The sequence below is a fragment of the Rissa tridactyla genome, chromosome 7 (genome assembly GCF_028500815.1).
Source record: "Rissa tridactyla isolate bRisTri1 chromosome 7, bRisTri1.patW.cur.20221130, whole genome shotgun sequence".
NCBI lineage: Eukaryota > Metazoa > Chordata > Aves > Charadriiformes > Laridae > Rissa > Rissa tridactyla.
In genome coordinates this window covers 52,919,608-52,942,397 of record NC_071472.1, presented here as the reverse complement: position 1 = coordinate 52,942,397, position 22,790 = coordinate 52,919,608, and the positions used below count along the sequence as shown (strand labels likewise).

Genomic DNA, 22,790 nt, shown 5'->3' with positions numbered 1-22,790 from the left:
CCTGCAAATACCCAGAGTTTACATAAGCCAAGTTTAACCTTCAGTCCCTATTAATGTTAACAGAATAGAAAAAATTAACCACGGTGGAACAAAAAAGTCTGCATCTGCATTTCTAATTATACTACAAAACACACCACGTGGCAATATTTCCAAGCACCTTGCTGGGAATAAAATAGCCAACGGACTACGGCTCCCATTTTGAGCAGTGAATCCAAGAGCAACCAGCACTGAGGCTGTCAGTGTGAAGGGATGAGGATGTGAGAATTAAGGAAAATAAAGTGATGTACATTATTGATGATAACAAAAACGTTAATAGTTAATAAAACAGTCACCTTAAAAATCTAAATTTTCACACTCTCTCCTACTTTTTAATGGCTTAGCCTACTTTTTCCAACCTAATTTGCATGATCAAAATAGGCCTCCTGCCAGGAAGCATTAAAATGGCAGCCCCCCATCGAGACAAGACTCCCTTCACCATACGAGACTGAAGGCCTAATAACTATTCCTAAAAACATCTTAAATCCATTAATGTTGTTTAGTAAACATTTATTTAGAATTAGTGCAACTATCAGAATGTTCTTTATCACGCTCTACTAAAGCGTTTTATGAAAGGTTTTGATGGAGGAGCAGGTACCCCCCCAAACGCCTGTATGGTCTCGAACCCTCTCCAAAAAGCCAAGCACCCTCACGCTCCTGCTCTGCACCGCTCTCAACGTTTTCCACTCAAAAACCCCCAGAGCATTCTCCAATACCAACCAGACAATCCCAACAGCTCCTTGGGGTACCAGGCTGGGCAGCTGGAAGCACACCACCAAGATGCGTGGAACAGCCAGACTGGAATACATCCACCCCGCCAACCTCTACACGTGGCAATTAATTCCTGTCTACTGAAAAAAAAAAAAACAGGCTCGTACGATAGTAGTATAAATCTCAATATTACTGATGCACTGAAGATTTGGATTCTGGTACAAATATACGGTGCTTTATACAAATTTGTCTGAGCTATCTGTTATCCTTTCAGTGCCATCTGCGCAAAAACAGAGTTTTATCTAAGCGTTGGAAACTAAAATAAATCATTTTCTCCATATCTGTGATCTTGTCGGAGACAGACACCACAAACCTGAGAGCTGACTAGTGCAGACTTGTCTAGTTAGAAATAAAATTATATCCGCATCAATATGATTTATTTTTCATTAAAAAATAAGGCAAACCAGACCCTTAATATTGAAATAGTCTCAGCCTACACCCTCATAGCCCACAGAAGACATAATATACGGTGTTAAATTGTCAAATAAAGCTGGGATTGGCGTTGTCATTTCCCCTAATAAGAAATGCTACAATCAAGGGATAGATTTTAATTGCCACACATAATGAAAACTACCTGCTCCTTCTCCACTTGCTGTATTTATTGCTAACAAAATTCAGGACTATAAGGCTGAGCACGGTATTTTCTGGTACCATTAGCTTTTCGGCATGTCTGCACCCCACCAGACCGTTAAGAGTGAACTCGGCTCCCCAGCATCACGCAACAAACGACGCATCTCTGTCCATCCTGCATGAACTGCTTGAGGTTCTTGGGCTGCACTTCCCAAAGCATCTCGTCCTGCGCATCCCTCGTGAACGGGGGACCCCACAGTAATTAGCGCATTCTGATACTGGAAACTCAACTAATATAAACGCTGATCCCTCAAGACAGTATAGCCCATGATTTGAGAAACATTAGTCCCAGAAGACCCATTGTTTCTACCTTTGAAAGTCACCAAAGGCTAGCACATTGTATTCTCCAGAAGCACTGCAAACAAGAGAAATTCATTTCTCCTGGATGAATACATTCTCCAACCAGCAGCTGTGGCTAAAGGTTCATACAGGATGACTGAAAACACCAAAACTTGTTTTATTTTCTTATATAGAGTAACTTTTAATATCTGAACTCACTGTTGTGAGATTGCAATGGATTTTATTTGGCAAGTCAAGCTGTCTAAAGCACAGATTATAAAAAATAAACACTAAACATTTTTAGATCTAACTTTCCTCCACAGACTGCATTTTATGCAGTTTCATTGGAAATGTTACATCAGAATCAAATCAGATTTAATTGGCTCTTAAATAACTGAACAGCCACTTTAATTTTATTTCAATGGCAATAATTCATAAATCAAGCAGCTGAAATTCTAGCACAGAATGACAAGTAAATAGAGCAGAACACACTGAACGAGAGTATGAACACCACACGGTGAAAGGTGATTTTTCTTAAACTTCGCACGTCGCCATTTTATGGACATTGCAAAGCTACTGCCACATAAATACTTAGAGCTGAAATGCGTCAGCCCTGGGATGCTGCACAGTTTATCAGCAGGGACTGCTTAACAAAGACCAACAGATGAGATGATCCTTGCCCAACTGGAACTGCTAGGAGAATGGCTGAGGATTTTAACCACAGATGCAATTTCCCTCACGCACGCTAGATGGAAGTATGTAAAATCTTAATTCTTCCCTGCCTTGACTTAAATTTAAGTGGTTGAAATGTTATATCGTACTGTCACATTTTGAGAAGCCTTTTTTTAGTTCTTCATCTGCAGCTTCACTCACTGATCATCTGTAAGTAAGAAGATGCCCTGAAATATTAAAGGAAGGTGTGTTGGAAAAGAATAGTAAATATGAGAGAATATACATCAGAAATAGTACATATATTATTCATACTAATTTCTATAGTCCATGCATTCCATTTCTAGAGTATTTAAATAATAATCACTAATGAGATCATTCAGAGAAATTGAAGTTACATTTCCTAAACATTCAGGCTATTTTAACAAAGTAACAATTCTAAAAACACCACCTTGTCTATGAATAGAAACAGGGAATAGAAAAGGTATTCATAATAGAAAAGGCTGCATAAATCCTGTTGCAGTTTTGACTGGAAAAAAAAGGCGAATTTCTAGAAAATACTGGGAGAGGCATAGGGAGAAAGAGCAACCTGAAGTCTCGCAGAACAAGCTAAACACAGATCAGAGCAGCAAACCTGAATGGGATTAAATTACACACAAATCTTATGGAAACGATCTTAAAAGTGACTTGTTCCAAAACAAGCCATTTCTAAATTTAAACACTAAAGAGTCCACAGACAGGAAAACTGAAAATCGGGCAATGGTGTGACCAAGAAAAAGGTGCTGGAAGAGCTGTTTTCCCTTGCCTGCTCTGGCCTTTTCACATATTGATTTTCCTCCACGCTCATTCACAAATGCTTAGCATAGTTGTGAACAATTTAAAGTCAAAGGATGCATGCATTACCAGTTCTAGGAACACATTACCCATTCTAAGCAAAAGCTGAGGGCTTTTCTGTAGCTGATGAAAAAAAAAACAAACCCAAGGCAGAATCAGAAGACTGATGAGCTGGAAGAGAAGGGCGAGCAAATACCCAACTTTGCCTGTCCACAATGAAGCCAAAGCACCCGATGTTCCTCTAGCTCAGAAGACCAAAAACTAAGAAAAACAGTGACAGAACAGAAGGATGAATGAAGAACACTGCTGGATAGAAGAATAATAAAGTAGGCATGAAGGGCTCCCCTTTCCAGATGTTAAAAATGTATGCATTTTCCATTCCAGATTTAAAAAAAGATTAGCAGAGGAGGAAGTTTACTTTGGAGAGTGGGAGCATCTGTGTCATTTTTTTTTTAAAAGGCTCATACAATGCTATTTCCATCCAACAGAATTTAAACTATATATATACATGGTATTGGCTCAAGACAGTAATTGTACGACATTTTTCAAAGCGTTCTGCGTGCAGAAACTGCCTACGAAGAGGAAGAAAATGAGTGGCAAGGCAACAGCCACAGGAAAGGGCAGGACTGCGATATGCAAGTCCTCTAAAATGCACGCTCGAAGTTTAACAACATGAAGGCAAGACGAGGGAGAGCAGGATACAGCAAAGGACACGCTGGAGTCAGGAAACAGAAAAAAAAAAAATCCACAGCACCGAACACTGACTTATGCGATATTTTACCAAGTAAAAAAAACCACACCTTTTTTTTTTTTTTTCTTTTTTCTTTCCCCCCTCTTCCACTGCCCTGCGCTCTCCCTATATCAGGAAATAATTTTTTCTCTGCCAGAAACCCCAGACTCACCATAGAGGAAGAAATCACCTGGAGGAGGCTGCGTGTGGCTACCATCTTAGCTGCGAAGCACAGGACGGGGAGATTACCCCCAAGTAGGAGACGTGGAATTACAGAAAACAACTGGATGCTAGATCCACTCTGAATAGCAAAGCCTGTCGTTTCACCTATTTCCACTTGCTCTCACGTGGTTCCCAAATTAGAAACAATCAGAATCCTGCTGGAAACAATATACGGCACCTTAATTGGGTTGGCTGCACTACAGACGTCAGCAACGTATCACTTGGTAGATCATTTTTTGATTGATTTTTTTTTTTTTTAAATACTAAGAATAGCTTCACTTTCATGGTTCACCTTTTCTGCATCACATTACTACAGACATCGTAAGAAATTAAGAATCGTCTCACCCATTGCACACCAAAGATGCTACAGAGCTCGCTCCTGCTGGAGGCAGGATCTGTCACCTGATTCAACAGAATTTTACTTAAAGGTTTGCCTCGGATGCGTTGCGTTTACAGAAAACCTGTTTTCTAACACATTTCCCTATAGCATACCCATCAATGCTATTTAAAAGCCTGGAGCAGTTCAGTTATCTCTAAATACATCAATAATCCAGACGTTCAACTCGATTGCTCCACGCATTCCAAGCACACCACCATCCGCAGACTCAGCAACGCTGCACGGGACTTGAAAATTTACATTAAAAACCTCTCCCAGTTTTCATCCCAGCACACCCCAAGTACTACACCCCCGCTATTCTGTACCACAGCCAGACTGCAGCCAAACTACGTTCTTGTGAAATTATTCCAATAACGAAATATCACCATTTTCTTCACAGACCCTGGAAACTTGGACTAATCTTCAAACGCAGTATAAACAAGTTAAGCAATGGGAATACGTAAACTATGCTTAATTCCTGAGCACAACGGGAGAATAATTATAGCAACAACATACCAAATACAGAATGAGCAGGGAGGCATGAAGAAACATCCAGACAGAACATACCGAATTAAGGAAAAGGGGTCTAGAGTCTACATAAAGCGAGATTCAGCCACGGAATATAGTCGTCATTGGTTTTATTAGTGCCCATTTAAATCAGATTACTAAAAACACTGAAACCAGCAGCTGATGAACATGCTGGCCTCTGTCAGCTCCAGGTATAGGCAGGACCAAGGCCAAACTATGCCTATTTGGGATAGTAAACTTAGCTTTTGAGGAATACAACCCACTGGAAAAATATCTTTGGGCAAAGTTAAAAACAACTTTTCTGGATGCCAGTCAGCAAAATGCCTTTTCAGGAGCTCTGCTCCTCGGCAGCTGAATCAGTACTTGGAAAGCAATTTTTTTTTTTAGAAAGAAAAAAGATGAACAGTGTGACAAACTCATTTTAGCATTCATATTCAAACTAACGATCCGCAATTAAAAGAAAAATTGCTCAAAGGCCATTACGGTTAAGATTTTAATACGAGTCACAAAATACAATGAGAAAACGGGAATACGGCATACCACACAAGGAATCAAAATTTAAATTATTCACTTAACTTCCCGGTTTGAAAACATTTAAATGCTGAAAATTGAAAGTGGTGGGGTGAGACACTTTATTACAGACGCAGAAAACCGTGAAACCTTTACTCATCTTCAGGAGCATTTTACCCCATAAACAGCCTTAGAGGAGTCAGCAGGCCCCGGTTACAGCCTACAATGCGACGGAGTGACCTGTTACTCAACTGTTGGGTGTAGTATTTCAGTGAACTACATGTTCTTAAACCCATTATTTCAAAATTGTGATCATCTGTTAAATAAATCAAGTCAGTCAGGCTATGGCTATGTTCTCGCTGGTGTATTTAGTAATTCCATAAATCCCAGAATCATGGAAATTACTGAGCTTTAGAGAATTACAGAATGGACATTACTTCATCTCCCATCTTCATAAATCACTGACTCCCCTCACTACTACCTCGCTGAAAATGAGCGTGCCAGCAGTATTCAAGATGCAAAATGTTTCAGCCATGGAGGCTTTGGGATGGGGGCAAACAGGGCAAAACACAAGAAGAATACTGATGAACGGACAAACCAAGGTGAAAAAGAAAAGGACTGCTCTGGGGAGGAAACACCTGTAGAAGATTCCATCCCTCGTCCAGGCATTTCAGTGAGTGCAGGTGGAGATACAAGATAAAGCTCCTGTACATGGTACAGCAGGCAGCGCTTCTGGGAAATACAGATACTTCAGTCCTCAACAAAATCCTTACTTTGCCTCTTCATCTGCTAACAGTTCCCAGAAGCAAACGTAGATATAAAAGCTTATCTATCAGAGGACAACTTGAAACAAATACAAATAAGACTTAAATGAAGGCAAATATCCAAGTCACAGAGAACATAAGGGTTCCTTAATTCTACATTTGGAGAAGAAACAATACGATGTGGATATTCTCCAACATATTTTTTAATGTTATTAACAGAAATAGCACCCCAGGCTGTGCTCAAGCAGAAAAAGTGTGAATTTGTTTGCAATGTGAAGTGAAAGGGTGATCAAAAATACCATCTTATTAAATGGTATTTATTTGATGCTAAGCGCATTATTTATTCTCTTGAGAAATTCACAAAATGACAGAGGGGTAACTGCAAGTAAGGTCACTACTTAACGTCAGTATGAAAGCTGACCCTCAACAGAATTTAAGCACCTGCCTTTTCTTTTATCTCAGCACAAAACAAGATTTTATTTATTTATTTTTTTTTACACTTCAAAAGCCATGTAACACTACAAAATATACGCCAGGCATGAAGGAACAGAGAGCATGCCAGCATCTTTCAGCAGTCATCTTTCCCTTGTCATCCATTATGTCAGATTTATCTATTTTTGCTTAATTCTTGTTCCAGCAATACACATCCTTTCTCTCTCTACACTATCAGGCTGGTTGGGCTTGAACTCAATATGGCTTCTTAAAATAGTTAAGAAATATTGAAAATATTTGAAGCGATGCTTGTAAATTACGGCCTATTCATCAAACCCATCTTCTAGCTCCAGCTCAACCTGTGACTCCCCCAGAAAAGGGCCAATCTCTGATTTCTTCACCTCAGAAATTGCACCCTACTGCGCAGTGTAAATACCATTTAAAAAATAGTCTTTTGTTTATGGAAGCATTTTTCCCTGAAAGCTGTAGATCCTGTATTTATTGCAAATCTTACCCACTGTTTGCTCCGACTCTTCCTTGCTTTTGATCCAGACCTTCCCCTACTAAAAAGCACCAATCACTTCATTTGCCGCTGCTTGATTTCTGTTGTTGCTGCTTTCCCCCCCCAGAGTTTTCAGACCCTCTGGACTGGCTTTATAGGACACCAGACCCACCTCTACGCTCTCTCCGTGCATCCTCCACTCCCCAGGCTGCTGCCTGTGAGACCCTGCTCTATCCACCTCTAGTATCTGTAATATGCTTCAACAGCAGTTTTCCCCACTGCTTTATGTATTTACTCTAACAAGTTCAAATTCTTTAGGTGGAAAAAATACAGAAATACACGCGCTGAAAAGGAAAAAGCAGCTATCATCACTATATTCCCTTACTGCCTACGTAGCACCGATCACAGAATTTTCTCAGCCGGCTGCTGAATCAGACGAAGTTTCTACAGCGCGCGCACACAAAATCACGAAGCCCGACACGTCCAGTAGGATTTATTCAATCACAAAGTCATCACCGTTGCTCCAGCACAAATGACATCACTCGGGAACCCAACCTCATCCACCGAGAGCGTGCTCTCCTGCGGCGACCAGCGCAACAAAGAGCTGGGTTTGGGCAGTAAAGAGGTAAAAGTATTGTTGCAAAAAGTTTTCCAAATAAACTTTATGTTTTCTTTCGAGGTGTTAGACGTGATTAAAGAAAGAAAAATTAAGGACTGTGGCAAGGACTGAGTGCGATGAATTATTACTGAGCTAACTAACCTGCATCTGCAATTTATCCTAAAAGTTGTACCCAAGTGATTAGAGGAGATACCAAGAGAAGGATAAAATGCATCCATAAGCCCTCGCAGGTGCTGCTCTGGGAAGATCATATGCTGCATAACCAAAAACATTTAAGTACTTTGGCTTGCACGAGTGGACCGAAAAAGAGATAAGTCAAGCTCTGCCGTTCTCTTCACGCCTGTGTTATGATGCTCGGAAAAAAAATGGTTGGGAAATCAGAAATACCAGAAATTTATTAACGACACCTCTTGGGGAAAAAAAAAGGACACTTTTCTTGGGAATTACACAAAGGATTTTGCACACATCGCGATGGCAATCCCCCCCACGCCCCCCCCAACCCCACCTCCCCTCCAAACACGCCTTTTCCCCCCTGAAGGCATTTCTCTGTCGCGACGCCTGGCGTACTATCGCGATTCCCGCTGCCTCTTTGATAGGTGAGGGAAAGGGACTGAAGGCTCCGAGTGGCAGAGGGGCTATGGGGGGCTGGCGGCTCCCCCCCTCATCTCCTCACAAGGACGAGGCGGGTGGGCCGGGGCCGCTCCCGGGAGGCGACTGAGGGACGGGACGCGGCGACGGCAGAGCCGTCGCCGCGTCCCGTCCCTCAGTCGCCTCCCGGGAGCGGCCACGCAGCGCTGTCGTGACTGACGGAGGGTCGCGACAGCGGGGTTACCTCACGCCGCCTCAGAGGATGGGGGGAGGGGACACCCGGGAAGGACAATGAGGCGGGGGGGGGGGGGTGGGCCGCACCGGCCGGGCCATCCCGCGTAGGCGGCTGTCCGGCCCACTCAGTACTTACTCTCGGTGCCCCTGCCCGGGCCTCATGGCGCCGCCGCCGCTGTGCCCGTACCGGCCCCGCCGTTCTTCTTCTCCTCAGCCGCCGCCGCCACCGCCGCCGCCGCCGCCGCCCGCCCGCTCTCGCCGTGGTGGCTGCGCCAGCCGCTCCCGCGCACGCGCGCCAACCGCCCCGCCGCCCCACCGCCCGCTGCGCGTGCGCGGCTTCGACACCCCCCCCCCCCCCCGCCCCAACGCGGGGAGCGCCGCGCCGCGGCGCCCCCTGGTGGCGCCCCCTCGGAACGTACAGCGCCGAGCACCGGGCGATGGAGGACGGGGGGGAGGTTCAGCCCCAGCCCCCGTGATACCCAGGCCAAGAAAGCTTCGACGACCACCCTCCCCCCGCCTTCCCGAATCACAGGATGCATTGGGTGGGAAGGCACCTCTAAAGGCCATCTAGTCCAACCCCCCCGCAGTGAGCAGGGACATCTTCAACTAGATCAGGTTGCTCAGAGCCCCATCCAGCCTGGCCTTGCATGTCTCCAGGGACGGGGCCTCCGCCACCTCTCTGGGCAACCTGGGCCAGTGTCTCACCACCCTCAGTGTACAGAACTTCTTCCTAATGTCTCATCTAAACCCACCCTGCTCTCGTTTAAAACCGTTGCCCCTCGTCCTATGGCTACATGCCCTCGCAAACAGCCCCTCCCCAGCTTTCCTGCAGGCCCCCTTCAGGGGCTCTAAGGTCTCCCCGGAGCCTTCTCTTCTCCAGGGTGAACCCCCCCAGCTCTCTCAGCCTGTCCTCACAGCAGAGGGGCTCCAGCCCTCGGATCATCTTCGTGGCCTCCTCTGGCCCCGTTCCAACAGGTCCATGCCCTGCTTGTGCTGAGGGCTCCAGAGCTGGACACAGGACTCCAGGTGGGGTCTCACGAGAGCAGAGGGGCAGAGTCCCCTCTCTGGGTCTGCTGGCCACGGTTCTTTTGATGCAGCCCAGGATGCGACTGGCCTTCTGGGCTGCGAGCGCACATTGTTGGCTCATGTCCAACTTCTCACCCACCAGGACCCCCAAGTCCTTTTCCGCAGGGCTGCTCTATCACATCATCCTCCAGCCTGTATTGATAACAAGGATTATCCTGACAAACGATTGTCCCTCAAGTCAATTAAAACACACACACACCCCCCCCAGCCGGAGGAAAGTGGGTTTCCAGCAACACGATCGGCTTGCCATGTGTTAATTAACCTAATTATCAAACCTCATTAACAGGAGAGACTTCCAAACTTCATTACTAATGGGAGAAGGCAAGAGATTTCTTGAGCAACCTGGCCCTGTGGGAGGTGTCCCTGCCCATGGCAGGGGCATTGGAACTGGATGATGTTTAAGGTTCTTTCCAACCCAAACCATTCCATAGTTCTATGACTTCACTCCTTCCCACACCTGGAGCGCTTCCATCGCCCCCAACACCAGCCACGGCACCAGGCGCTCAGCTCCATCCCTTTGGGAAGGAGCCTGGTACGAGGCTCTGCAGAAGGGGGCCTACAAGAAAGATGGGGAGGGACTTCTTACGTGGGCATGTAGGGATAGGATGAAGGGTAACAGTTTTAAACCGAAAAAGGGTAGATTTAGATGAGATATTAGGAAGAAATTCTTTGCTGCGAGGGTGCTGAGCCCCTGGCCCAGGTTGCCCAGAGAAGCTGTGGCTGCCCCATCCCTGGAGGGGTTCAAGGCCAGGTTGGACGGGGCTTGGAGCAACCTGGGCTGGTGGGAGGTGTCCCTGCCCAGGGCAGGGGGTGGCACTGGGTGGCCTTCAAGGTCCCTTCCAACCCAAACCATTCTACGATCCCAACCTCTGCCTGCATAGAGGCCCCCCCTTGTACCTCCTCCACCCGATGAAACACCTCCGACCCCTCAAAGCATGCTTACCCAAGCTTTCTTCCAAGGTGTAACCTTCAGAAGCCACAGGCTGGGAAACGGGATCTAAGCTTGGCTGGGAAGAAAGGAGGAAAGACATAAAAGCATCCTGGTTTTAGCTGGAATAAAACCGATGGAAGGTGGTGGCTGCGAGGTCTGGCTGACAGGGAAGAAGAAAGGAGAAGAGAACAATTGCTTGTGCTGGGACCTCATTTTATTGCAAGGAAATTACAAAAGTCGCATAGAAACATTCAAGGGACCACAGTGTCCCCTGCTCAGGGGCAGCAAGGCCACGCTCTGGAGGCTTCCCAACCCGGCTTTCAGGTGATCCTGCATTCCTGACGGCAGAATCCTCCAGCAGCCCAGACACAGGCTTTTGCCAGTGCTGGTAAAGCATCTTCTTGACGGTGGGCACAGGATTTGCTCAACAAGTTTGGGTTCCAGGCAGGAGAAGGGTCCCCAGCAGACCCTACCAGATCTCCTCATTTAACTGTCGGACCAGCAGCCTGTGTTCTCCTCGCTCAGGGATCTTAATTTGTAACAGCACATGGGATTTACCTGCATTTCTGGCAGGAAGCTGCCCAGTGCTCCAAACACCTGAGCACAGCAGTGTACAGAGACAGAACTCAAGCTCACACATCCAACTGCTCTTCCCACTTTGGGCTTTTCTTCAGCTGCGACAGCCTCTACGTTTGTATCTGCAATGCTGGTGCAATGACTTTACAGTAACGTTGGTGCAATAAACTATTCAACTTCCTAAGAAAGGGCGTCCACTCTGGCTTTGCATGACGAACAAGTTCTTCTGAAGAGGTAAGCATCTATGAGATGCTGCTAGCGGCATCTTCAGACCAAACCACCCAACATTCATTCATTAGCCAAACATCCAGAGGGGTGGACGGGCGCAGAACCCCACCAGGCACCAGAAACAAGATGTGGAAAGGCAGAAAGACACCTATTCCCTGCTCTATTTCCCTTTCCGATTAATATGCTCCAGCAAACGCTCACAAGCCCATTCTCCGACCTCCCTGCTCCTCTCACTGTTGGTCAGAAAAGCAGCCCATACACACACCAAGAACTGATCACGGTTCCACTTCTCTGCTTCTCCAGAAATCCACTCAGAAGAGTTTATGATCAGATCCATCCCTCTGGAGCAAGTATTACATGCCAGGAGCAGTGAACCGCTGAGCAAGTTGGAGGAAAGGATGACAGGGGAAAGAGAAGAAACGAGCATTTTTACAAATTAATGCACAGAAGAGGTCAAAACGAAAGCAGCAGCTGGCAGTCGTCTAAGAGGATGGTGCACGCGAGCCTGTGGGCAGGGCTCCCACACAGGAGTTGGAAACCGCTGGCCTTTACGATCTACAGAGAGCTTAAGAGCTCCTTCTGTCACACCCAGTCATTTCTGTTAGCCAGCAAACCCCTCCAACTCAGGCTGCCTGGGCAACACGGACTCCCTACACGGTCATACATTCACACAATGAACTTCACCGGGACAGGGAGCAAAGCCGACGTGAGACCACCGTGCGGGTGGGGGTAGCCTCTTCCTCCTGCACGACCACCACTAGAGTCATTCAGCCTTCAGAGGAGATGATAAACTGTGTGCTGGTAATTCTTCACTGCAACCCTTTGTCTGCTAAAAGACAGGAGATGCTCCTGCACTTCCAGGCACAAACACTTGACAGCAAGGACGCAGGACAGAGCCCCAGAGAAGTGGATGACAGCGCTGTAAATGCAGTACTAGAGTCTTATGTGCAGCTCCTTCTCCGATGTCCATCCCCAGCTTCCACAAGACAAGGTGCCATAGAAGGTCTGAAGACTTTATTTCAGTTTGGGCCATTCCCCCAACGAATAATACATTCTACTTCAGCCCGCTATATTGATTCCATTATCCTCTGTTTCTGAATTGAATAAAGGTGCCGAGATATCCACAGGGAAAAATGGGACTGGTTTCTCTGCATGACCAAAGAGCTCATGGGCTGTTAAAACATACACAAAGAGCTCAACTCTTCACATCCACCTTGAGCTTCAAGCGGACATCACACAGGAAAACGTTCATCAGGTCCTGGCCAGCCTCCTGAGCAATCCTACTGATAACCTTACCTCCTCTTCCGATCAACATCACCTATATCAAAACCCAGAGAGAAGATCATCATCTCATCCTTACATCGCTTAACAGTGGGGAGGAATCACGCAAGAAAACAGTGCAGCCAGAGAAGCAATCAAAGGGGATACAGCAGTTAGGGAAATCCCAAGATCAAACCATGGGCAAGCGGTCACTTTAGAAAGGCAGAAGCTGTTACTGAACAGCCTGTGACTGCATCGGGCACCTGGCTCTTCCCCATCAGAGACCCCACAACTGAGGGAGAGGGGATCACAGCAAGGATGCACATGGACCTAGGGAACCTCCTTTCACGCTCCCCAGAGCGCCATCTCTCTTCTGTTACTCACCATATGAGACTTCCTTGGGACCAAGAGGTTCTGCACAATAAGGAGCTCCCCGCTCGGTCCTTCCTCCCATATCTCAGTCACCTGTAACAGCAAGCACACACTCAGCAGTTCTGCAAAGCGCCTCAGGAACAGCAAACGCCACTCCCTCAGAGACACCTCCGCGGCTCCCTGACACGAGCACACAAGGGTGGCCCCCCCTTCAGACACACAAAGGGTCTCACAGCACCTGACATGCAAGTCCCAAGCTACCCCATGCGGCCTGCAAAGGGTTTCAAGTTCAAACAAAGGGATTCTCATCACATAGTCTGATATTTCCATTAAAATAGCTCAAAGGTAAGCGTGCTTGTGTGTGCTTCCCACCTGAGTCACGCCATAGGGCACTTCCAGTGGCAGGTACTCCAGTACCTTCTCGCGGATGATATTATCGCAGATCTCTTGAGGTGACTGGCTGGTCAAGACCTCGCTGTGGAACTCCCAAGGGCCTGGCTTGGCTTGCATCAGGAGGTACCGCTGCAGGCACAAAATACACATCACACCCATCAGCTGTCACGTACCACTCGCGGTGCCACCAACCCCCGCCCTCATCTTACAGCATGTCACTATGTGGATGCTGCTGCTAGTCAGGCATCAGGGCAGTAGTTCGGTATCTTTGGCGGGGAAAGGAGAAAGGGAAGCTTCTGAAACTCAAACCCTGCCAAAAGGTCACAACTCCCTAGAGCCATTTGTATGAGTTATAAAAGCCCATAGCATCACTTGCAGCTGAAAGATAATGTGTTGGGTGGCTTCAACATTATGAACAGGATGCTATTTGGAGAGCCTCAAGTCAGAGTCCCCCTACAGAAAATTCTGGAGATACATTACAGACATACTCCACGTCGACAGGTGACACTTCCCCTCACACCCCAGGCCAAGATCAGCAGCTCTGCTACTTCCTCACAGGAGCTGAAGCTCAGTATGAAGCACCAAGGTCCCACAAGGGTAAGAGCATGATAGCCTCAAAGCGTAAAAGAAGTTCAGACTGCAGTTACCTTGAGCGTATCCACCTCCTCCCCACGGAGAGCTGCCAGCATGAAAATCTCCTGGAAGCACGGCCAGCCTTTCATATTTTTTAGATCTCTGGGTCCATAGCGGTTTGGCCCTTGTGCTGCTTCTGCGACAAGACTGGACTCAGAAGCCCTCGTATCACCACTGTTGTCCGAGCTACAGCCTTCTTGGGCTTGACCTGTTTCCTGCAGACAGAGGGGCTCACGGGCCCTGTTCTCAGGTGGAGAAGCCTGAGTGATCTGAAGAGGAGGCTTTGCTGAAGAACTGGAATTATGTTCAAACGCAGATCTCACTTCCAGTTTCCTTCCATTTACAATTCCCTCTGTTAGCTCAGTTACTAGTTCCAGCAGGATGTACTTCTTCTTCAGCAGATCCACCTAATATGAGAGAGAAATGTCAGGAATTTGTCTGAAATGAGGTTGGCAGCTGGACCCTGGATCCAAAGGAGACAGAAGAAACCACCCAGGGGAGGCAGCTGCTGCAGGATAAGGCTTCTTGTCCAGACAGTTTGCTGACCAGAAACCAAACCAGAGTGCATCAGCAGTTACAGTACAGTTTGTCCAAACACTGTTAACTTGACGGCAACACCTCCTCTGTCAGCTCTGCTGAGATTCTTGTCAGCCAACCCCACCGCGATGCCAGCTCCTCTTCTCAGGCTGATTTAAACGCCAGACTGCAGCACATAGCTTCAGAGATATGTGGGCATGTAACATGTATACATACATACACACTTAAATATACTGGAGCAGAGAGGGAAACGGGTGGTTTTTAACTTTTTCAGACTCAGTGACCTGAAAACACATTGCTGCTGATGCCAGGTACTATCTGAAAACACTGGTGTAACGGACTGTAGAAGGTAGAAAGAACAAGCTCCTCACTTACCTTGTTCAGAACCAGGACACTGGGGATCTCAGGAAACTCAGAAAGACACTGCAGCACCTCCTTGCTAAGACAGTTTCGTGTCCAGTGATCTGACACATCCACTAAAACCAGAACTGCCAGAAAAGAGGGAGGGAAATATGATGAATCTGCATGTTCTAAATAGTTGGGGTTTTTTTTCAGATTCTCTACAGCCTACGGTTGAATCGCTTCCCTCCTGCTGCTGCTTCTCTCTCTTCTACAGCACAGCATGCAGATGGAACCAAAAAAAAAGAGTGTTTTATTTGATAAAACAATAAAATGCAGTTTATACCTGCCATCCTAATAACATCACACATAGTAAAACCCAACATCCAAGCCCAATTATTAACCCAAGCTGCCTCCCCGCTTGGCACCAGGCAATTCTTATCCCCTCCTCGGCTCAATATTTCAAATATTTTCACTGCTTTTCTCTTCTCCCTCCTAGTTCATGCTCCCAGAACTGCCTTTGCCGCCCAGTAAACATCCAGATACCACAGCCATAGGGCTGTAAACTTATGTGGCAGATAAAGGGTTTGGCTTGATCCAAGAAGAGTTGAGTACCCACCTAAATCCGCATGTTTCATGCTGTCCCATGGGTCTGTCAGCATGGCTTCATCTAATTTATGTCTGAAAGACAAATGCAAATGGGTAAGCCAGACGCACTCAAATCACAATCATCTTCCTTCTCCTCCAAAGGGGACAAAACAGTATTTTCCATCATTCCAAAGACACAAAGCTGTTTTATGGGCTGTGACATCCCCCAAGGCATTCCCACAGGCTCTGTGTGCTACTGAAATTGCAACAATAAAAACGTTCAGAGACCAAAATAAGACTAAAAATATACTAAAATACTTAATTTCTTAAGACTAAAAAAAGTCCACTCCTGTTTTACAAACTTTGCACAGTGAAAATCACCCTCCAGTTTTATCAAACTTTGATGGACAGGATCCCCCCCTGCTCTTCCCACAACGGCAGTGATACCTTTTGGCTTTAAGGGGACTAGTGAGGCCAGGTGTGTCCAGAATGATCTAGAAAGAGAAAATACAGATCTTGTAAGATACCGACCAAGCTAAAACTTGCATTTGTGCAATTAGAAGTGACCACACAAAACAAAAATGAGAAAGTCCTGCACTTTCTGGCTAACACTGTCCCAGGCAGAGGCAGGTCTGGAAGCTTACCAGCTGTGTGTCCTCATACGTGACAACACCTCGGGCTTTGCATCGGGTTGTGTGCACTTTTCGAGAGACAGGGAAAACCTGTAAGAAATCAAACTTGTTACACGGCCAGAATATGTCAAATAAGCTATTTAGCAGCCTGAACTTGTCCCACCCCAGCTTTACCTTTCTGCCCAAGAGCTGATTAGAGAGCGTGGACTTTCCAGCATTGGGTGCTCCGATGATGGCAATTCTTAAAACCTTGGGGTTCTGGGGCTGGTCAGGCTGATTCTGTAACAGGCGGTCTTGCTCCTCTGCCGGGGGAAATAAGGAGCTTGAACGTTGCTAAATCCCACAGGGGGTCAGAAGCGCCGGTCCCAGCACCAGGACCTGGGTAGCAGCTGGTACCACTCACTTTTGCTGGTGGCAACAGGCGGCGGGTGCTGGCCCAGGGCGTCACTCGGCTTCTCGGCGGGGATGCCCAGGATGCTGCCTAGTGCCGAGCTGCTCCCGCTCCAGCGGGCAGGGAGCACGGTGGCCCGCGGGATGCAGCTCTCCAGGAGACGCGCTGGAAGGACAGCAGCGGCAAACGCTGCAGATATTGAATAACCGCACGTACGGAAAACGCCCCAAAATCGTTTCGTCCCTCTTCTCCCTACCCTGCAGCATCCGGGCAGCGCTCCCCCCTCACCCAAGGTTTCTGGACCGGCCCCGGAGCACCGACCTCGGCCCGCCCCGGCCTCACGCTCCCGCTCCGCAGCGGCGTCGCACACAGGCTCGCCTCGGAAACGCGCCCCGCCGCGGCTCCGACCTCACTCCCGCCGCCGAACAACCCCGACCGTCCCCGGAGCAAGGCCGCGGCCCCAGCCGCGCCCGCCTCACCTGAGCCCGGCAAGAGCGGCCCCGCCGCGGCGGCCCTCAGGGCCCAGCGCACGGCCCGAGCCGCCGCCAGGCCGCCGGGCGCCGCCATGTTGCCCCGCCGCGGGGCAGGCCGGGAGCGCGAGCGGCGCCCGCCCTCATTGGCGCAAAGCGGGGGAGCATAGAGAGGGGGCGGGCGGGAGCAGCGCGCCGCTCCCCGCCGCAGGGGGTTGTGGGGAGGAAGCGGACCGGGCAGGGGCGGGGCCGGGCGGGGGAGTGGGAGCGCCCCCTGCCGGCTCCGCCAGGCACAGCAGCGCTCCCAGTGATCCCAGTGCCCTGCAACGCACCCCAGAGCTCCCAGTGCTCCCAGTGCTCCCAGTGCCCCACAATGCACCCCAGAGCTTCCAGTGCTCCCAATGCTCCCAGTGCCCCACAATGCACCCCAGAGCTTCCAGTGCTCCCAGTGCTCCCAGTGCTCCCAGTGCCCTGCCACACACCCTGGTGCTCCCAATGCTCCACCACACAGCCCAGTGCTCCCAGTGCCCCGCCACACACCCCAGCACTCCCAGTTGTCCCGGTGCTCCCAATGCTCCCAGTGCTCCCAGTGCCCTGACACGCACCCCAGCACTCCCAGTTGTCCCAATGCTCCCAATGCTCCCAGTGCTCCCAGTGCCCCACCACACAGCCCAGTGCTCCCAATGCTCCCAGTGCTCCCAGTGTGCCTGACACACAGCCCAGTGCTCCCACAGCCCAGTGTGTCCCAGTGCCCCCTGTCACACACCCCAGTGTGCCCAGTGTCCTCTACAACACTCCCCAGTCCAGCCCAGTGCACCCCAGTCTGCCCAGTGGCCCCCGCAACCCACCCCATGCATCTGGCTCCTCTTCTGTGCTCCCCAGCAAGCCCCAGTGCTCCCAGTTCCCCTCCTTCGATGCCACCCTGTGCATCCCCGTGTTCCCCCTGCAACGCACCCCGATGCTCCCCAAGTCTCCCCTGTCCCCCCACAACACACCCCAGTGCCTCCCAGTTCACCCCAGTACCCCCTGCAATACACCCCAAATGTCCTCTGTTCCCCCACAACACACCCCAGTGCCTCCCAGTTCACCCCAGTGCCTCCCAGTCCTCCCCAGTACCCCCTGCAATGCACCCCGATGCTCCCCAAGTCTCCCCTGTCCCCCCACAACACACCCCAGTGCCTCCCAGTTCACCCCAGTGCCTCCCAGTTCACCGCAGTACCCCCTGCAATCCACCCCAATGCCCCCTCCACCCCCTGGGGTGGACCCCAAGGGACCTCTGTGCCCCCCTGCACCCAAATGCACCCCCGGGTTCCCTGTCTCCTGCGCCCAGTGCACCCCTGAGCCCTCCAGTATACCCCTGAGCCCCCCAGTACACCCAGTGACCCAGCCCCGCCTGGGCCCGGAGCCCCCACGGGATGCGAGGAAGGAGAGACAGAGACGCTGTGCCGTAACCCCCTTTATTGTCCTGTGCCCGATCCCCGGGATCCATCGCCGTGTCCGTGCCATGCCGTGCCGTGCCGTGCCATGCCGTGTGCCCAACCGTCGGCAGAACCGTTACCATTACTAAACTCAGTAATGGTAACGGTTTCCCCGCCGGCTGCGTGTCCCTGGCTGCGCCCGGAGCCGCCCGCACCTTGGGGTGCCCCCGTGCCCCCCAACCTCCCCACCCCATACACCCCCGAGCCTGTCCCTCCGCTCCCGCCTCCCACGTCCCAGCCCTGTGTCCCCCGGTCCTGCGTCGTCGTGGTCCCACGTGGCGTCGGGGGGTGCCGCTCGGAGGAGTACATCATCTATACTGTAGTGTCTCATAGCCAACTTACAGTATACGATGATATCCTGCCCGGGGCAGCCGGCAGCGTGCCGGGGGGGGGGGATGGACGCAGAGCAGCGCCTGCACGGGGGGAAAGCACCGTTAGGGAGCACAGAACCAGGGCCACCACCTCCCCCCCCCTCCCCGAGCATCCCCCCTTCCCCATCCCTATCCCCCTGGTCCCACCGCCCCAGAGCAGGACAGAGGCTCTTGACGGACTCCCCATCCCAGCGCCCCCCTACCCCATCCCTGTCCCCCCCGGATCCCGCTGCCCCGGAGCAGGATGGAGGCTTCCAATGGCTTTCCCGCACCCGCATCCCTCCTACCCTCTCTTTATCCCCCCCAGTCCCACCACCCCGGAGCAGGACAGAGGCTCTCGGTGGCTTCTCCATCCCAGCATCCCCCCTACCCCCTCCTTGTCCCCCCCGTCCCACCACCCTGGAGCAGGATGGAGGCTCCCAATAGCCCCCTGACCCCAACATCCCCCCTACCCCCTCCTTGTCCCCCCTGTCCCCTGGGTCCTGTTGTCCCAAAGTGGCATGAAGGCTCCCAACAGCCTCCCCACCCCAGCACCCCCCTAACCCCTCTTTATCCCCCCCATCCCACCACCCCAGTGCAGAACTGAGGTTCCCAGTAGCCCCCTGACCCAAACATCCCCCCTACCCTCTCCTTGTGTCCCCCCCTCAAGTCCCACCACCTCAGAGCAGGACAGGAGCTCCCCAGGAGGTGGCACTTACCTCCGGGGGTGGCACCGGGACTTTGCGGGGTGCTGGGTCCGCACCCGCCTTATAAAACCTGCTCTGCCTCATCTGCATATCTCACATCTGCGCTGCACAGCTGGACGGGGGGGGGGGCACAGCCCCAAAGAGCTCCTCCCAGCCTCTTGGGGAAGGGGGGTTTGCGGGGGGCCACCCCCCCGTGCGAACGCACGGGGGGGTGGCCCCCCGCAACCCCCCCGTCCCCCTGCCTTGACCCCTGTGGTCACCGAGATGGTGCCTCCCCATAGGTGGGGGTCCCCAAACTGGGAGCAAACCGGCTCCCAGTTGCTGGACGGGGGGGTTTGGACATGGTAGGGTGGCAGCCCCATAGGGACGGGGGCTGGGGTGGTGGTGGTGGGGGGGACATGTGCGTGCAGGGGTCACCCTGCGCAGGGACCCCCAGATGAGGCACACGTGTGCAGGGAGCTTGTGTCCCCCTCCCAGGGTGGGTGGCCACCAAAGCGCTGTGTCCCCTGAAGATACGTGCTCCCCTGAGGGACGTGTCCCCTGGCGATGTGTCCATCCCACCCCGAAAAGGATTTGTCCCCCTGGAGGGACATGTCTCCTGGGATCACACGTCCCCTGCCTGCATGTGTCCCCCCCTCAGGGAAAAGTGTCCTCTGGAGAGATGTATCCCCCAGCTGTGTGTCCCCAAAGGACATGCCTCCCTGGCCATGTGTGTCCCCAAGAGGGCTGTGTCACCTCATAGCGCTTGGCCCTCGTCTTAGATGTCCACTGGCCACCTGCGTCCCCAAATGGCTGCAGCCCCTGGCTACGTGTGTCACCTGCCTGTGCATGACCCTGGTCATACGCGTCCCCCAGCCATGCGTGTCCCCAGCCCTGTCTGTCCCCACAGGGCCACATCCCGCAGCGAGCCCTGCCATCGCGCCCGGTTGTTTGCAGGGATGTTCCTGGAAGCCGCCTGCAGGGAGGTGATAATCCCCCGCCGGGACCGTCTGCATGGGGACCCCGATAAGCAGCAGCGTCCGGCTATCAGGGGACCCTGCCCTGCCATGCGAGGTGTCCCCAGACCCACTGTCCCCTCTGTGTGACAGGAACAGGGGCAGCATCACCCACACACCCCCCGGCCTGGCCAGACCCTGGCAGGAGGTGGCACAAGGACAAGCCCTGGCATGAGCCCACCCCTGGGCAAGAGGACACCAGGACTCGGTGACTGCAAGGGACAGTCACCTCCTGTCTTCAGCTTCTGCTGTCACCCAGAGGTGTCCTGGGGGCGGCTGTAGTGCTCCCCAAACTGTGGCAAAGGCACCCCAGCACTGAGAGCAGTGACACAGGCAAAGCGTCCCCAAGAGTCCCCCAAGCCTGGCCAGCCCCAGGTGACCCCCATGGGACTATCCCCTTCCGGGCTGGCCCCCGCGTCTGCTCAGCACCCACGGCGCGCGAGGGCAGCCCTGCCCCATGGCCCTGCACCCCGGGGGGCAGAGGGACCCCAAGCATCCCCCAGGCCAGCACTGCGGAGCTGGTGCAGGGACCCCCGGGTGCCACAGCGGTGGGGCAGCGTTATCTGGCTGCAGATAAAGATCCACCGGGGGCTGCCGAGCTGTCCCCACCCAGCCTATCTGCAGGGCCACCCTGCCGTGGGGCATACGGGACAGGGCCCTTTGTCCTACTCCTGCCCCTGCCCAGCCCCGGAGGGGACACGGAGGGTCTTGAGGGCACGAGGGAGCTGCCTTTGCCCTGCGGGGGGGGCAATGCAGCAAAGCCCCCCAGGTTATCCCCATTCACATTCTGCGCCCGCTCGCAGGCTGACCCCGAGAAGGACAGGTACCCCCAGAGCCACCCTGCTGTCCCCCTGCACAGGGAAGGGTGCACGGGGACGGTACAGGGCTCCCAGGCTCACAGGGTGCCACGGGACATGGGTGCTGCCTGGTCCCCACAGGGCGCAGGGGGCTCTGTCAGCGGGGCAAGGGCACGGCGCTGCTCAGGGCCGGCAGCAGCGCAGGGGGAGATGGTGGCATCACGAGCTGGTGCCACCAGCCCGGCTGCTGGGACAGACACGAGCCTTTGGGCCACGCCAGCCCTGCAACGAACCCTGGGGTGCCCCCGTAGCGATCAGCTGCCCGGGTTAACGAGGGTGATGCAGCTGGGGCTCACCAGCCACCTTCGGGGGCTCCTGTCTCCATCTGCAGCTCCATCCTCACACGTGTGGCAGCAGAACAAGGCTTCACCCCACCTAGGGCCGGCCAGCAGCTGCCCTGGGGATAGGACAAGGAGCCCACAGGGACACGGTGACACCACAAGCTCCCAGGAGCTTTGTAGGAGCAGCGTGAGCTGGGACCTCACTTCCATACATCCTCCATCCCAGAGGGAACACTTGCCCGCTCCAGGGCCAGCAGCCCTTGGGCCAGCCCAAGCCACGGCTGGTCAAGCACCGGCTCTGGCACCACCCCGGGCCCAGGGGTGCTGCGGCGGGGAAGATGGGTGCAGGAGGCACAAGACGAGAGCCAAGGCAGGTGGTGACAAGGCTTTATTATCGTACAGCAGTGACGGTGGCAGGGACGCAGGCATGCACACGCTCATGCAGATAGGGCGCCTCGCCCGGCACACCCGCCGGCAAGCGCCAGATCTGGGCCAGCGGCCCCGCGGGGCGAGCACAAGCCACGGGCTGATAAGGCCAGTCCTCCCCCCCCGCCCCGGCAGCAGGGAGGTGGATGGGGTGCCAGCGGCCCCACGGCACCCATCAGCCCCACAGCAAAGGGTCTCCTGGCAAAGGGACTGGCCAGTACCGGGGGAACGCCCAGGAGTGGGGAGGGGGACCCGGGTCCCTGCGCCCACCCTACAGCAATGGGGAGGGTGGCACCGAGCTGCGGGTGAAGGAGCCAGCGGAGGGACCCCCAGCACCCCACAGCAGCGCCGGATCGACTTCACGCGTGGGTTTGGCTGCTACAGCCACACTGAGCACAGGCGACAAGACAGGCGGGGAAGGGGCAGGGGCCAGCACGAGGCCCTGGTGGCACTGTGGGGAGTATGGGACACACACAGGGGACAACCTCTTTCACACCGTCACTTAGGGCAGCAAAGCCACTGGCCGTAAGAGGCAG

At 52.3% G+C, this 22,790-nt stretch overlaps 2 protein-coding genes and 1 long non-coding RNA gene across 9 annotated transcripts in view; all 3 read right to left on the bottom strand.

The window, feature by feature from the left end:
* Positions 1-8,995, bottom strand: part of FAM222B (family with sequence similarity 222 member B) — a 38,011-nt gene extending 29,016 nt beyond the window's left edge. For both annotated transcript variants that reach the window (XM_054208022.1, XM_054208024.1), the window contains exon 1: positions 8,861-8,995. The gene's annotated coding sequence lies outside the window, so the exon portion shown is untranslated. The remainder of the gene's footprint in view (positions 1-8,860) is intronic.
* Positions 1,946-17,275, bottom strand: ERAL1 (Era like 12S mitochondrial rRNA chaperone 1). 6 transcript variants are annotated; one of them, XR_008467604.1, is made up of 13 exons: positions 17,170-17,275; positions 16,703-16,879; positions 16,474-16,601; positions 16,312-16,389; positions 16,115-16,161; positions 15,699-15,760; positions 15,116-15,228; positions 14,218-14,610; positions 13,550-13,699; positions 13,190-13,270; positions 10,754-10,817; positions 4,122-4,329; positions 1,946-2,615 (listed from the first exon to the last, which is right to left on the bottom strand). XR_008467604.1 is itself a non-coding variant. In XM_054208030.1 (12 exons), the coding sequence occupies exons 1-12, from the start codon at positions 17,255-17,257 to the stop codon at positions 9,926-9,928; spliced, it is 1,398 nt and encodes a 465-aa protein (XP_054064005.1). In that variant the 5' UTR covers positions 17,258-17,275; the 3' UTR covers positions 9,749-9,925. The 6 variants fall into 6 exon arrangements, 4 of the variants coding, with proteins under 4 accessions (XP_054064005.1, XP_054064003.1, XP_054064002.1 ...); XR_008467605.1 differs by having other exon boundaries at positions 4,122-4,326; XM_054208030.1 differs by lacking the exons at positions 1,946-2,615; positions 4,122-4,329 and adding an exon at positions 9,749-9,942.
* A 1,328-nt stretch (positions 17,276-18,603) lies between these two features.
* Positions 18,604-19,803, bottom strand: LOC128912704 (uncharacterized). The gene is made up of 2 exons (XR_008467729.1): positions 19,708-19,803; positions 18,604-19,051 (listed from the first exon to the last, which is right to left on the bottom strand). It is a non-coding gene; the product is annotated as an uncharacterized LOC128912704 (long non-coding RNA).
* Positions 19,804-22,790: the final 2,987 nt, after the last annotated feature.